The 16,198-nt window shown below is 47.3% G+C and overlaps 1 protein-coding gene across 3 annotated transcripts in view; it reads right to left on the bottom strand.

Moving 5' to 3' along the window:
* Positions 1 to 4,179: 4,179 nt before the first annotated feature.
* LOC311588424 (uncharacterized protein C2orf42 homolog) overlaps positions 4,180 to 16,198 on the bottom strand; it is a 33,424-nt gene continuing 21,405 nt past the window's right edge. For all 3 annotated transcript variants that reach the window (XM_084766018.1, XM_084766017.1, XM_084766016.1), the window contains exons 8-10: positions 13,634 to 13,734; positions 9,168 to 9,330; positions 4,180 to 4,822 (exon numbers count right to left, since the gene is read on the bottom strand). In XM_084766018.1, the coding sequence (XP_084622144.1) occupies positions 4,614 to 4,822; positions 9,168 to 9,330; positions 13,634 to 13,734 (473 nt within the window). In that variant the 3' untranslated portion in view covers positions 4,180 to 4,613. The remainder of the gene's footprint in view (positions 4,823 to 9,167; positions 9,331 to 13,633; positions 13,735 to 16,198) is intronic.

The raw sequence follows: 16,198 nt of genomic DNA on the forward strand, positions 1-16,198 counted from the left end.
GAGAAGCAGATGGCTGTGTCACCACATGGGTGCTGGGATGTGAATGCAGGTCCTATGCATGAGCAGCCGATATTATTAACTGCTGAGTCATTTCTCCAGCCTTTTTATTTATTTATTTATTTATTTTTGAAACAGGGTTGCTTGTATCCCAGGCTGGACCTAACTGACCAAGTAGCTGGGGCAGTCTTTGAAGATTGTGAGGTTCTGCTGCCGCCTCTACTTCCTGAATGTTGGGATTACATGCAGGAGGCAGCACACTCAGTTTATGTGGTGATGGGGACAGAAGCCAAGGCTTTGTGCATGTTGGGCAAGCATTCCACCAGCTGAGCTACATCCTCGGCTCTCCAAATCAGTTTCTGACGTCAATGATTACTCAGGTACTTACCACTGCTCAGACCCTCACCAGTCAGCTCCTGAGGACCTGTGTCTGTAGGTCTCAATGGCTGATTCAGGAGAGGAACCATTGCTTTCCCAGCCAAGGCAAGAGGAAAGGTTCCCCCCACCCCCCTCCACACAGGCTTTATCCACCAGGCTCAGAAAGTTTCTGGGCATGAAACAGAAGCTGCCTGCCAAGAAGCATCTACTGAGGAAGCTTGGGCCGGAGCTGATCTCAGCACTTGGGAGGCAGAGGCAGGCTGATCACTTTGAGTTCCACGCCAGCCTTGTATACCAGTTGAGTCCAGGACAGCCTAGGCTACACAGAGAAACCCTGTCTCCGAAAAACAAACAAACAAAAGAACAACAAAACAAATCCAAACAAACAAAAAACCCAAGAGCTTGGGCTCCAAAGAACCACTACAAAACGTCCACACCTCACGAGTGTGCCACATCCTGGTCCTTGCCCTGCCCCATACTTCTCCCAAGTTCTTTTTTTTTTTTGGTTTTTCAAGACAGGGTTTCTCTGTGTAGCCTTGGCTATTCTGGACTCACTTTGTAGACCAGGCTGGCCTCGAACTCACATCGATCCACCAGCCTCTGCCTCCCAAGTGCTGGGACTAAAGGTGTGCGCCACCACGCCCGGCTTCTCCCAAGTTCTTGATGGAAGTCAGGACAGTGCACACCTGTGGTCCCAGTGCTGGGAGGCAGAGGCAGGAGGCAGAGGCAGGTGGATCCCTGTGAGTTCGAGTCCAGCCTGGTCTACAAAGTGAGTCCAGGAGACAGCCAAGGCTATAAAGAAACCCTGTCTAATAAAATAAAATAAAAAAAGGAAAAAAGAAAGAAATTAATTAAAACAAAGAAAGGAGGGGAGCCAGTCTTCCCCTTTGTGGCTTTCAGCAGGGGTAGGTAAAGGGCGGGCTCGTGCGTCAGGAACGCAATGAACAATGCAAGAAAACCCAAGACTCAGGTTGCCCATCACCCTGCTCACACTGCTACCTGATGGCCGGAACCTAGACCATGCCTTGGTCCTGAGGCGATGGTGGGTAAAGGAGGCTGGTAGTGGCCGCTCTGACAAAAAGTCAGTACAGGAAGGAGCCACAGACCCACCTTGGAGAGGCCTCAGGCTGAGTCTGGAGAAAGTGTGTGGGGGGGTGGGGGTGGGGGTGGAGCAGGCCTCCTCAGTCCCTTCCCACGCTCTCCACCCCCGTCCTTGTTTCTCAGACCCTCCACTTCCACCCTCCTCCTACCCACTTCCTTTCCGCTCTCCTCCTCTCAGCCTTTTATTCCCCTCCCCCTCGCCTCCACGCTTCCTTTCTTTCCTTACTCTCTCTCCCCTATCCCTCACATTCTCTTGCCGCCTCTCCCCGTCTCCAGTCCCTTCCTTTCCTCACCCTCTTTTTCCCTCCTCTTTTACACCTTCCACACCGACCCTTTTCCCCCACGGTCCTTCCCACTCCCTTCCGCCCAGCTCCCTTACCCATCCCCCCCCAACCCTCAATGATCTCCTCCCCTCCAGCACTCGCGGGAGCCACGTCCGCAGCCCCGCCCATGCGAGCTTCGCGGGGAACCCCGGTGACGTCACAACCCGCAGCGCCCTCCTTCCCGCGTTCTCCAGAAAAGACGCGAAGGTGGTGACGTGTCCCGAGCGCCAGCGCGGCTGCGCACATGGAGGCGCGTGACCAACCTGCCGCGCCGCCTGGCGGTGAGGCTGAAGGCGACGTGCGGCGGCAGCACGGTGACGTCATCTCTCGGGGCCGCATGACCGCGTGCTGCGTCGGCCTCCCCTGAGCCACTCTGGGCGGAAGCGTGGCTTCATGCCCTTCTTGGTTTCCTGAAACTGCTTGCCAACGTCGCGCTGCGGGTCATTGGAAGTTTGAGGATCAGGAAACACGAACACAGGAGACTGCGTACTCGTGCTGCCTTTGTCATCAATCGAAATCGTGTCTCAGAAAGGGACAGAAAACGCCATCCCCGGCAACCTGAGCAGTTCGCACGTGATGCTGTTGTTTTATGCAGACGACCAATTGGGACCCAGTGCATTGATTTTCACGAACTAGTCCATTAGTAGAGTATCCCGAGGCGCTCACAGGAGCGCCGTCCAGATTGCAGCCATAGCTGCTGGATCCACCCCGCCCCGCCCACGCTTCCAAGTCAGCGGGGAGGGCAGGAGGGAGGTCACGCACGGGATTAGGAACCAACTTTTGTTTTCAAGTGCAGTCTTCCGCATAGCATTCATACGATGTCTGGATGCCTCCTAGAAATGCGTGCTTTGGACCTTGCCCTGCTTAGAATTCAGATATACTTTGCGCTTGTTGAGGCCAGAATATGCATTTCAACTGAGAGTGAATCCTATAAACACTGACGTTTGATAGGCTACTATGCAGCAAGGCTTACTGTGGAAGCGTAATACTAGAGCCAGCCATAGGCCTGCCCCAATAGAGAGAGTCTGACACCTGGCCACACCCCACACTCACAAGGTGCTTGTCCAGCCTTCATAACACATGCATTCCTTGCCTTAACGTTTTTACTTTGTAAGACATAACTATGAAGGGGCTGGAGAGATGATTTAGAAGTTAAGCATTGGCTAATTCTCAGGTACATAATGGCTCACAACGTCCCTAATTCCAGCTGCAGGTGCTCCAGCAACCTCTTCTGATTTCCCGGGACACGAGGCATCCACGTGGTGTTCATACATACATGTAGGCAAAACATGAGAGGAAAAAAATCATTTCAAACCAATATGGTTGTTTCAAGTAGAAGGAACGTATACATAGAAGTAAACTAAACCTAATTTTAGTACTGTGTAGAGACAGATTTATAGCCTCAGTGAGAGGACTTTGCAGGAAGGAGTAATGCTTATAACCCAGAGAAAAGTGAAGGTTCAATGAGAAAAACCCCTGGAGTAAGTAAGTCACGGAGGTGTGTGGGAAATGGTTCCTCCTCTCCTAGAAGGCAAAGCTCCATTCATTCTGTGATGAGTGAACCCAGAACTAGGTTTTTATTTATTTATTTTGAGACAGGGTCTCTCTTGTAGTCCTGGCTGTCCTGGCTCTTTGTAGACCAGGTTGGCCTTAAACTCACAGCGATTCGCTTGCCTCCTCTGCCTCCCAAGCGCTGGGATTAAAGGCCACCACCGCTCGGCCTGCTCTTGTTTTAAAACAGGTTCTCACAATGTATCATGCTGGCCTCAGACATCAGAACACTCAGCTGCTCAAAGATTTGAAGAGCTGGGGTGATGGTGCACAACTTTTTTTTTTTTTCCGAGATAGGGTCTCTCTGTGTAGCCTTGACTATCCTGGACTCGCTTTGAAGACCAGGCAGGAGCATCGCTGTGAGTTCAAGGCCAGCCTGGTCTACAAAGTGGACAGCCATGACTACACAAGAGAAACCCTGTCTTGAAAAACCAAAAAATACAAAAAAACCCAAAACCAAACAAAAAACCCCAAACAAACCAAAACAAAAAACCAAGCAAACAAACAAACAACAAAAATAAAACAAAAAAAAAAAACCCTAAAAATTTGAATAATAAAGAAGAAAAAAAAATGTAGCTGGGGTGGTGGTGGTGGCGGCACACACCTTTAATACCAACATTTGGGAGGCAGCGGCAGGCTAATCTTTGAGTTTGAAGCTAGTCTGTTCTACCAAGTACGTTCCAGGACAGCCAGGGCTACACAGAAGTTCTGTCATATGAGGGATGGGTAAGTGTTGCTGATCCCTGGCACTGCCCACTTTTTCCTGTTGACTACAAAGTAAATTCTCCCAAAGGTTTCTAATGGTAAAATCATGAAATCAGTGGTACCATTTTGAAAAACTAGTGACACTGTATTTTATTTGCTATCAGGATAAAGAATGTGATTGGAGCTCTCAGGCAGAGAGCCTCTGCCCTGCCCGGGGCATCATTACTTTCCTACACTGTTGGCTAAGGTCCAGTGCTGCTGACTTCTTAGAGAACTACAGAGAAACAAGCTGCTGCAGGTGAATCCAGGAGAAGGCCAATGATCTGGATTTTTGTTGTTACTTCTAAAACTCTGGTCAGAAATAAGTGCCCAGTTTATAATGAAAACTGTACACAGCAGTGCCAACAAGGCTATTTACAGGAGTTTCTTCTACAGAACCCACGTGAATGTGCTGAGCAACTGCATCTTAGCAAAATGCAGGGCTGAGTAAGTTCTACTAGGGTTTACAGTGGTCAGGGGTTGGGATGTGCAAACTCCGCAAAATACTCTTGATTTGCCTCAAGGGAAAGTAATAGTGGTCAGAGGGGCCAGCTCCAAAGGCTGGTCCATGGGTGGCCTTGGGTCCTGGTAGTCAGCCACATGTCCGTTCCGGTGGTGACCGTACTCAAACTTGATTCGAAGCTCGCCAATCTTGGATTGCGGGAGGATATCTGGGATCCACTCAATGATAAAGGGTGTAGGCTCCTTTTGATCTGGGGAAGTATTACCTACAGAGGGAAAAAAGGAGGCCAATTAGTATGGGTCTACCTGACTTAAATAAAGAGTATTCCTTTCTTTGTTTTTGGTTTGTTTTTGAGGCAGGGTCTTTTTTTTTTTTTTTATAAAGATTTATTTATTTATTATTTATACAGTATTTGGCCTGCATGTGAACCAGAAGAGGGCACCAGATCTCATTATAGATGGTTGTGAGCCACCATGTGGTCTCTGGGAATTGAACTCAGGACCTTTGGAAGAACAGCCAGTGCCCTTAACCTCTCAGCCATTTCTTCAGCCCCCGAGACAGGGTCTTACTGGAGCCCAGTATGTCCTCACATTTACTGTGTAGCATATAGTAACTCTAAGTCTGGGCTAGCAAGATGGTTCAATATAAAGGCACTTGGGGCACAAGCCTGGCAACCTGAGCTCAACCCCCCAAACCTACATATATTTGGATGGAGAGAACCAACTCCACGAATCTGTCCTCTGAGCTTCATATACATGCTGTGGCACACTCACAACACCTCCACCTTCATGCATGTGCATGCATGCACACACGTGGAGACAAACACTGTAACAACAAAATCAACAATAATAGTTGGGTCAGGCATGGTGGCACATGCCTTTAATCCCAGCACTCTTGGAGGCAGAGGCAGTCAAGGCCATCTTGAGTTCAAGGCCAGCTTGGTCTACAAAGTGAGTCCAGGACAGCCAAGGCTACACAGAGAAACCCTGTCTTGAAAAAACCAACCAACCAACAACCAAAACAAAAAAGAACCAGGGTTGGAGAGATGGCTCAGTGGTTATGATGGCTGCTCTTCCCGAGGTCCTGAGTTCAATTCCCAGAAACCACCTGGTAGCTCACAACGTAATCCGATGATGCCCTCTTCTGGTGCACATGAAGACAGCGTACTCATATGTATAAACCAAATAAATCTTTAAAAGAAGAAGAAGAAGAAGAAAGAACCTGGGAATACATGCTTGGAGTCTGAGTTTTTGAAGCTCCTCACCCGCACAAGCACTTTATCCTTTTTCTTTTTTGTGACTGGGTTTCTTTGTGTAGCCCTGGTTGTTCTGGAACTAGCTCTGTGGCCTCTCTGCCTCTAGAGTGCTGGGATTAAAAGTGTTCCCCAAGCTTGGTGTGGTGGCACACATCTTTAATCCCAGCACTGGGGAGGCAGAGGCAGGTGGATCACTGTGAGTTTGAGGCCAGCCTGGTCTACAAAGTGAGTCCAGGACAGCCAGGGCTATTGCACAAAGAAACTCTGTCTTGAACAAACAAAAAAAGAAAGAAACCAGACTTGGTTTCGTGGCCTATGCCCATGATCTCAGCACTCTTTGGAAGCAGAGGTGGATGGATCTCTGTGAGCTGGAGGCTAGCCTGGCAGAGTTACATAGAGAGACCCCGTCATGGGCATCGTTGCAAAAGAAATAAATGGAACAGGGCCAACAAGGTGCCTTAGTGGCTACAGGCATTTTTCAGGGAGTCTGATGAGCTGACTCCAATCACCCAGGACCCACACGGTGGAAGCAGAGAACTAACTCTCGTAAGTATCCTCTATCCAGTTCCATAGTGCTCTCTACCCACCCCAGCCTCAAATAAATTAAATGTAAAAAAAAGTAACAAAAACAAAAAACCCTTCATGGGGTTAAAAAATAAAAGGAAAAAGAACTAGAGGAATAAAAGGAAGAGAAGTCAGTGCTGCTATAAGCATTCAAAAGGACATTTCCAGGGCCAGTGAGCGGCTCAGGCTAACGGCACTTGCTAACACGCCTGATGACCTGAGTTAAAGCCCGGGAACCTCATGCTGGAAGGAAATAACCAACTCCCACAGCTTGCCCTCTGACCTCTCTCTACAAGCTCACTGTGACATGCACACCTCTCTCCCTAAGTAAGTAAGTAAACATGTAGCCCACAGATGGCTCCCACCACCAAGGATACAAATAAAAGTTAAAAGCCAGTGCTGGCTTTATGACATCAAACAGAATAGCCACAGTGACAGCAGAGCCAGACTGAGAAGAAAGGGTCAAGTTCAAAGACATAAAATTCAATCTATATGGTTGCACAACATAGTCCAAACTACCATGGCAACGACTGTAGTACTAGCTTAAGAGCACACAGAGTAGCGGTGTCTCCCACCAGTAACGAAAACAAAAGGAAGTATATTTTAGTTTCTGAGAGGGTCTCTGTAACCTTGGCTGTCATGGAACTCAGAGATCTGCCTCCTCTGCTATATGAATGCCAGGATTAAAAGCAAGCAGCACCACACTTGATTTTGTAAAAGTTTATTATATTAAATATTGGACATTCACCAATAATCATCTGGAAAAGAACAGAAGACAGCTGGCATGTCAATTACACCAGATAAGTTTCAGAGGCTCAAGCATTTACATGTGGGAAAATATGTAGGCTACTCAGGTGGAAGCATCGGCGGCAGTGCATGACTTTAATCCCAGCACTCAGGAGGCAGAGCAGGCAGATCTCTGAGTTTGAGGACAGCCTGATTTACACAGTGAGTTCCACGACAGCCAGGACTACACAGAGAAGTCCTGTCTCAAACAAACAATATGTAGGCTATAGATTGCTTTTGAAAAATTCAGTATTAAAAAAACCAAAAACCAAAAAAAAAAAAAAAAAAAAAGGAAAGAAAAATTCAGTATTATTGGGAAGGAGAGATGGTTCAGCAGTTAAAGAGGGTGTATTGCTCTTGCAGAAGAGCTGAGTTCAGTTTCCAGCACTCACAATTGGGTGGATCACAACCATCTCCAACTCCAGCCCAAAGGGATCTGATTCCCTATTCTGGCATCACTGGGCACCCACCCACACGGCATACACGTATACAAATACATACATATACATAATTTGGGGTGGGGGGCAGGGCTATAGGATGAGCCAGCAGGTAAAGAATCTTTTTTTTTTTTTTTTTTTTTTTTTGGTTTTTCGAGACAGGGTTTCTCTGTGTAGCCTTGGCTGTCCTGGACTTGCTTTGTAGACCAGGCTGGCCTCGAACTCACAGAGATTCGTCTGCCTCTACCTCCCGAGTGCTGGGATTAAAGGCGTGTGCTACCATGCCCAGCTAAGATACTTTCTATTAAGCCAGATGACCTCTAACCTCCACATACATGCTATAGTAGATGTAATATATGTAAAGAAAAAATGGAAAAATAGCATTGAGCATATCCATAGAGAATGGTGTAAGATAAAGGAGAAAATCAGCTAAGATATGAGTCTTCAGCAACTTTTGATAGAAAGAAATTATCCAGACATGCACGCCTTTAATCTGAGCACTGGGAGGCAGACATAGTAGTCAGGTCTCTTTGAGTTCAAAGCCAGCCTGGTCTATATTAGGTCTCAAACCCAGAACGAATGGCTAACTGGCCTGGCCACCACATTCTCCCAGCATCCCTCAGTCGCTACCCATTACAGGATATGATGGCATACCCATCCCTTACTCTAAACTTCTCCAGCGAGGGGCTGGGCTGCTCCTCCCCAGTTGACCTTCCCTATATAATCCAGCCATTTCGTCTCCCCTTTATCCTCCTGGATCCCCCCTCTTCTTACGTGGCCTGGCTCTGGGCCATGTTTACTCTGGACTCCCCCAGACGTCCCGATCCCTGGCTATGAGCTCCCTTTTACCTACAGTAACCCTTCTTCAGCACACCTAAGAGCAGCCATGGCCTTTTAAATTTTCTTTAAATTTTTTTTCATTCAGTCTACACAGTGAGTTTCAGATTAGCCAGGGGCACACAGTGAGATGGGGTGGGGGGGGGAGTGTTACATGGACATAACCGACACTGCTGTGGAGAAGGTGGCTGAGGGGGTTTTACTGCTGCTTTCATCATCTCTCCATGGTGCACAAACATTCAGCTACTGTTCAGAAAGCACCAGCTCAAAAGAGACAAACACTTTCTCTTTCTCAGGTTCTTTTTTTTTTTTTTTTTTTTTTGGTTTTTCGAGACAGGGTTTCTCTGTGTAACCTTGGCTGTCCTGGACTCACTTTGTAGACCAGGCTGGCCTTGAACTCACAGCGATCCGCCTGCCTCTGCCTCCCGAGTGCTGGGATTACAGGTGTGTGCCACCACGCCCGGCTCCTTTCTCAGGTTCTTACAGGGTGCGTGCGTGTGCTTTGATGAAGAATGAGAGCCAGGCCTGGGTGTGGATCCCAGCATTGCAGAGGCGGAGGCAGGCAGAGTCTGGTCTACAAAGTGAGTCCAGGACAGCCAAGGCTACCCTGTGTCAAATACCTGCCCCCCGCACTCCCCCAAAAAACCAAACAAACCGATAAAATCCAGAGCCTCAGACAGCCCTGTGGGACAGTGGCCCTCAAGGGAGAGGTGCTTCTGAAAGTCACTTACCAACTTTGAGGAAGGTTTTCAGCTCCAAGGGTCTCAGCACGGGCTGCTTCTCTATGCGGCCGTAGGTTTCTGCTATGCTCTCTACTTCTACTTTAGGGCATTTAAAGAGCTCATAAGTCCCATCCCGGTTCTGGATAAAGCTACGTGTGATTTCCAGGGGCATCTGGACACAGAGACAGTAAGTAAGTGGGACATGGAAATCTTGACATACATGCATCTTAGGTGTCACTAATGTCTCTTACGATTCCTTTTGTTGTTTTGAGACGGTTCTCTATGTAGCTTTGGCTGTTCTGGACTCCTTGGTAAACTAGGCTGGCTTCCGACTCACAGAAATCCATCTGCCTCTCCCGAGGGTTGGGATTAAAGGCATGAGCCACCACTCCTGGCCTCTTTTTATCTTTTCAAAGTGTTTATGCATATGTGTGTGAATGAAAATGAGGACGTGACTGTTTGTAGGGATGGTTGAGAAGAGTTTTATTGCAGATATGAGGGAAGAGAACCAGACTGAACCAGGCCATGAGAGGAGGGCGTGGGAAGTGAGAGAGGAAGAGGACCAAGAGAGCACATGAGAGCCAAGAGCAGAAGCACGAGTATGTGTAGCCAAAGTGGCTGATTATACGGGAAAGAGAAGCCGGGAGAAGGAAGCCCAGACTGATTATATGGGAAAGAGAAGCTGGGAGAAGGAAGCGCAGGCTCTGAGCTGGAGAACTTCGGGTAGGGACTAGGTGAGTAGTGCTGGCAGCAGCCAAAAGTACTGAGACTTGTCCCAGGTTTCTCTGGGACCTGACAATGTGTATTGTATGTATGCCTCTCATGTATGTGGGTGCCTAAAGAAGCCAGATGAAAAGTGGGATCCCCTGGTGCTGAAATTACAGTTGCATGGCAGTTGCAGTTGTGAGCTGCCATGTGGGTGCTGAGAACTGAACCTGGGTCCTCTGGAGGCATGGCCAGTGCTTTTAACCTAAGCCATCTCTCCAGGCCCATGTACTTTTTTTTTTTTTAAAGATTTACTTATTATTATATATACAGTGCTCTGCTTGAATGTATGCCTGCACACCAGAAGAGGGCATTAGATCACATTGTAGATGAATCACCATGTGGTTGCTGGGAATTGAACTCAGGATCTCTGGAAGAGGAGACAGTGCTCTTAACCACTGAGCCATCTCTCCAGCCTCCCCCACCATGTACTCTTTTTATTTTTGTTTTTTTGAGGCAGGGTTTCTCTGTGTAGCCCTGGCTGTCCTGGACTCACTTTGTAGACCAGGCTGGCCTTGAACTTACAAAGATCCGCCTGCCTGTGGCTCCCAAGTGCTGGGATTAAAGACCTGTACCACTATACCACTACGCTGGGCTTACTGTTTTTATCTTTTGTTGTTGTTGGTTTGGGTTTTTTTGTTTGTTTGTTTGTTTGTTTGTTTTTTAGGTTTTCGAGACAGGGTTTCTTTGTATTTACTTTTTTTTTTTTTTTAATTTATTTTTTTGGTTTTTCGAGACAGGGTCTCTCTGTGTAGCCTTGGCTGTCCCAGACTCACTTTGTAGACCAGGCTGGCCTCGAACTCACAGCGATCCGCCTGCCTCTGCCTCCCGAGTGCTGGGATTAAAGGCGTGCGCCACCACGCCCGGCCTTCTCTATCACTTTCAACCTCAACACAGGGTCTTTCACTGAACCTGTCTTCTTCTTCTTCTTTTTTTTTTTTATTTTTTAAAAGATTCGTTTATTTATTATTTATACTGTATTCTGCCTGTATGTACCCCTGCAGGCCAGAAGAGGGCACCAGATCTCATTACAGATGGTTGTGAGCCACCATGTAGTTGCTGGGAATTGAACTCAGGACCTTTGGAAGAGCAGGTGGTGCTCTTAACCACTGAGCCATCTCTCCAGCCCCTGAACCTGTCTTCTAAGGCTCACACATTAGCTGTGCAGCCATCAAAACCTTACTTCTGAACACAACAATGCTTGGTCCTTCATCTACTCTGTGTTGTGTTTGAGACAGTCTCCCTGTGTAGCCCTGGAACTCCAGATTTCTGCCTTGGCCTCCCAAATACTAGGATTGTAAGTGTGAGCTACCAAGCCTGGCTAAATTAACCTTCATGTATCAGAGCCATACTGTGCTGAATTCTCTGAAATATTCTACTTCTGTAGGAAGGGGAAAAAAATCTGCCAAAATTTCAGATTAACTTCAACAAACCATTTTAGAATGCACACTATAGGGCCTATGAGATGGGTGAGTCAGTAACGGCACTAATGGCACCTGGTAAGGCTGACAACCTGGGCTCAACCCCCAGAGCCCATAGGAGGAGGAGGGAACCAACTCCTACAAATTGTCTTCTGACCTCTACCTGCACATGCGTGCACGCACACGTACACACTCTCACACACACACACTCTCTCTCTCAATAAATAAATAAATAAATAAATGAATAAATAAATAAATAATAAAAAAAAGTAAATGTAGTAAAATATACAGTGTGTCCTTGGTGAAAAATAAGTTCAGGCCAAATTATAGCTTGGGAAGGACTAGTGGCTTCACAAACAGAGTGCCATCTGCATCACCCATTCCTGCCCTAGCGCCAATCAGTGAGGTTGAAGACCTTCACAGATATCAGGATATCACGAATTCACAAGGAAAACCCCGCTTTGGTGTTTTGGTTTTGGCGGGGTTGGGGTGGTGGTGCAGGGAAGTGGGGAACAGGGTCTTACTTGGTAGCTCTGGAAGTCTGAAACTTGCCATGAAGACCAGGCAAGTGACTGGTCTGGCTCCTAAGTGCTGGGATAAAGGGTACAACACCATGCCTGGACCCAAATCCCACTTCCTGACCCCAAAGGCAGAACATAGCATCCTTTGACTTTAGATCCTTTTTTGTGGATGCTTTATTTGTTCATACAGGGTCTCATACTGCCTCTAGAAGCTGGCCTCTAACTTGATAAGCAGCTGAGGACGGCTTTGAACTTTTGATTCTCCTGCCTCCATCTTAGTGCTGGAACTGGAAGTGTGTACCACTGCACCCCATTTTATATGGTATTAGGATCATTCTCAAGGTCATCACACCTTTACCAGGTTAGCCTAATTTTTTTTGTTTTTTGTTTTTTTTGAGACAGTTTCTCTGTGTAGCTCTGGCTGCCCTGTACTCACTATGTAGACCAGGCTGGCCTTGAACTCACAGAGATCCACCTGCCTCTGCCTCCCAAGTGCTGGGATTAAAGGCGTGAGCCACCACACCAGCTGGTTTTTTTTTTTCTCCCCAAGACAGGGTTTCTCTTTGTAGCCTTGGCTGCCCTGGACTCACTTTGTAGATCAGGCTAGCCTCAAACTCACAGTGATCTGACTGCCTCTGTCTCCTGAGTGCTGAGATTAAAGGCATGCGCCACCATGCCTGGCTCTTAAAGCATGAATAGTTACCAAAATCAGACTCAGAACTATACAAACTACATCTAAATAATCCCTTAGCATGAAAAAGGAAGACGGGGAAATGGCTCAGGCAGCAAAGTGCTTGGCATGCAAGCAGGAGGCTCTGTGTTTCAGTTCTGCCCCAGGAAGGCAGGTGTGGTGGAACTGCTTGCAATTTCAGTGCTGGAAACACAGAGACCTGAGGAACCCTGGAGTTCACAGGCCAACCAGCCTTGGTGAGCTGCAGGCCAGAGAAAGACACTGACTCAAAAACAAAATGGAGCAGGAGAGACAGGTGGGTCCTGGGCTTGCTGGCCAGCTAGTCTGACTAAATTGGTTGAACTTCAGGCCAATGAAAGATCATGTCACACTCAGGAGGCAGAGGCAGGCAGATCTCTGTGAGTTCGAGGCCAGCCTGGTCTACACAGCAAGTCCAGGACAGCCAAGGCTACATAGAGAAACCCTGTCTTGAAAAACCAAAAAAAAAAAAAAAAAAAGCTGGGTGGTAGTGGTGGTGCACACCTTTAATCCCAGCACTTGGGAGGCAGAGGCAGGCGGATCACTGTGAGTTCAAGGCCAGCCTGGTCTACAAGTGAGTCCAGGACAGCCAAGGCTACACAGAGAAAACAAAAGAAAAAACAAACAAAACAAAACAACAACAACAAAAAAGAAAGACAGACAGATAGACCATGTCACTTGCCAGATAGTGCTGGTCCATGCATTTAACCCCAGCACTTGGGAGACAGAGGCAGGGAGATCTCTTGAGCTCTTTGTAGACAGCCTAGTCTGCAGAGTGAGTTCCAGGACAGCCAGGGCTACATAGAGAAACCTTGTCTCAAGAAAACAGACAAACAAATGAAAAAAGCCCAAACTTATTTGGGTAGAAAGGTAGAAAGTGACTGAAAAAGATACATAAAGTGAACTTCTAGCCTCCACGTCCATACACATGCAACGCGCTCTCTCTCTCTCTCTCTCTCTCTCTCTCTCTCTCTCTCTCTCTCTCTCTCTCTCTCTCTCTCTCTCACACACACACACACACACACACACACACACAGCTCCTGAGGAATAAACTCTTACCTCTGGGGTGTCTAAGATTTGTTTAACTTGCAGAATATTAGTGATATGCCAGGTGTACTTGGAAAAGGTTCCCAGTGGCAAGGCATCTTTCCGAACAAAAGCTGCAGTGGAAAGGAAGGGACAAACTTGAACATGAGACAGCAGTGCCTTGCAGTGGACTCGCTGCTCCAATGTCTATCTCACTGCATACAGCTGCTCTCCTCACAGATCTTTTTTTGTCTTGTTTTTTATTTTTTATGTTTTTGAGACAGGGTCTCTCTGTATAGCCTTAGCTGACCTGGATTCACTTTGTAGGTCAGGCTGGCCTTGAACTCACAGTGAACCCCCTGCTTCTGCCTCTGGAATGCTGGGATTAAAGGCGTGCGCCACCACGCCCGGCCCTCTCCTCACAGATCAGTCTGGCAGGTGCTGACGACCAGATGATAAGGACCTCCACGACAGAAGTCTCCGAGGCTTCTTCCAGATTTTCCTTTTTGGACCTTAGAAACTTTACATTTTGTTGTTTCTTTCCTGTAGTACTATGTTGAACCCAGGCCCCTGGCCTACTGTTCCATGTCTGGTAGAGACATGTGCATAGAACTCAGTTCTGAAAACCTCTTATAGCCTAAGATATAACGGGTCAAATCATAGTCTTTATAGAATTACAAGTGATGGCTATCCCCTTTCTGCATATGAAATTAAAACAGCTCCAGCAGAGGGCCCACAGCATAGCTGAGGGATTAACAGTATGTGAGGCCTCTGGTTTGATAGCTTCAAAATTGGGACAGATTAATCCCAGCACCTGGGAGGCAGAGGCAGGCAGATGGCTGTGAGTTCAAGGCCAGCCTGGTCTACAAAGTGAGTCCAGGACAGTCAATGCTACACAGAGAGACCCTGTCTTGAAAAATCAAAACCAAACCAAACCAACAACAACAACAAAACAAAGATCAGGGCTGGAGAGATGGCTCAGAGGCAAAGAGCACAGGCTCTTTCAAACATCCTGAGTTCAATTCCCAGCAACCACACAGTAGCTCATACCCATCTATATAATGTGATCTGATGCCCTCTTCTGGTGTTCAGGTGTACATGCAGGCAGAGAACTGTATTCATAATAATACATGAAATTCCTTTTTTTTTTTTTTCAAAACAGGGTCTCTCTGTGTAGCCTTGACTGACCTGGACACACTTTGTAGACCAGGCTGGCCTCAAACTCACAGCAATCCGCCTGCCTCTGCCTCCTGAGTGCTGGGATTAAAGGTGTGCACCACCACTGCCTGCTCTGAGTGCTAGGATTAAATGCTGGGCCACTGTGCCCGGCTACATAAAAATCTTTAAAAAACAAACAAACAAAAAGCTGGCATCCTTTGAAAAAACAAGAAGTGGGGATGTTGATCTGATAAGCCTGACTATGTGGCTAATGGGCCTTTGGAAATGGTTTCTGGAAGAGGAATGTGGAAGAGTCTGGCCTGTGGGCTAAGGACCTAGAGAGCTGTAAGTAGAGCTTAATGGGCCATTCTGATAGGGGATGTGGGAGAACGCCAAGAAAGACCTGGAGGGTAATGAAGACTCTATCAGGAAACAAGCCAGTTGTCACTCATGTTAGATTCAGGCAAAGAGACTGGCTACATGTATATATAATGGAGCATGAGGCTCCGTTATAAAGGAATGGACTTCCTTATCTCAAGACAGGGAGCATGCAGACTGTGTATCATCCATGTGGCTCACTGCTTATTCAGGTCCCCAAGGAGAGAGAACAAAAAAGGAGCAGAGAAGATATTAAAAGTGTGCAATACGCTGGGTGTGACGGCACATGACCCTAATCCCAGCACTCGGGAGGCAGAGGCAGGCGAATCTCTGTGAGTTTGAGGCTAGCCTGGTCTACAAAGCAAGACTAGGACAGCCAAGGCTACACAGAGAAACCCTGTCTCGAAAAACAAAAGTGCCACTTTGTCAAGTGAAAGGAGCATGAGCAAGCTGAAAGAGACAACGCAGGATTGAAAACAGCCGTAAAACAGGCATGGTGGCGCACGCCTTTAATCCCAGCATTTGGGAGGCAGAGGCAGGCGGACTGCTGTAAGTTTGAGGCCAGGCTGGTCTACAAACTGAGTCCAGGACAGTCAAGGATACACAGAGAAACCCTGTCTTGAAAAATGAAGGAAAAAAAAAAAGATTTCCCTCATGCTCCAGCCATGAGCTGGAGTTTTTGCTAGCTACAGATAATTTCTGTGACATTTGGAATTCTGGGAACTTTTCAAAGGGTATATAAATGCTAGTGCCCCAAGAGGTGAGGTTGGTGGTTGTTAGTCATTCAGGAGGGCTGGTTTTGGTTTGGTAGAAGTCGTGCTTAAAGAAGAAATAAGAAAGAAATTAAATTCAAGGATCTCTCTCTCCCTTCTCTCCTTTTTATCTACTGATATGAGGTGAAACTGGGTGGATGGAAAGTAGGAAAAAGAAGAATCCACAAAGTAGCCAAGTTCAGGTGCACAGAGGTGTTAAGGTAAAGCCTAAGCTGCAGTGGAGAGCCTAGGAGGTTGAAGACAGCAGAACCATGGAATATTTGTGGAGCAAAGCTGCAGACGTGGAGTT

This window comes from Acomys minous, assembly GCF_964271855.1.
Source record: "Acomys minous genome assembly, chromosome: 17".
NCBI classification, from domain to species: Eukaryota; Metazoa; Chordata; class Mammalia; order Rodentia; family Muridae; genus Acomys; species Acomys minous.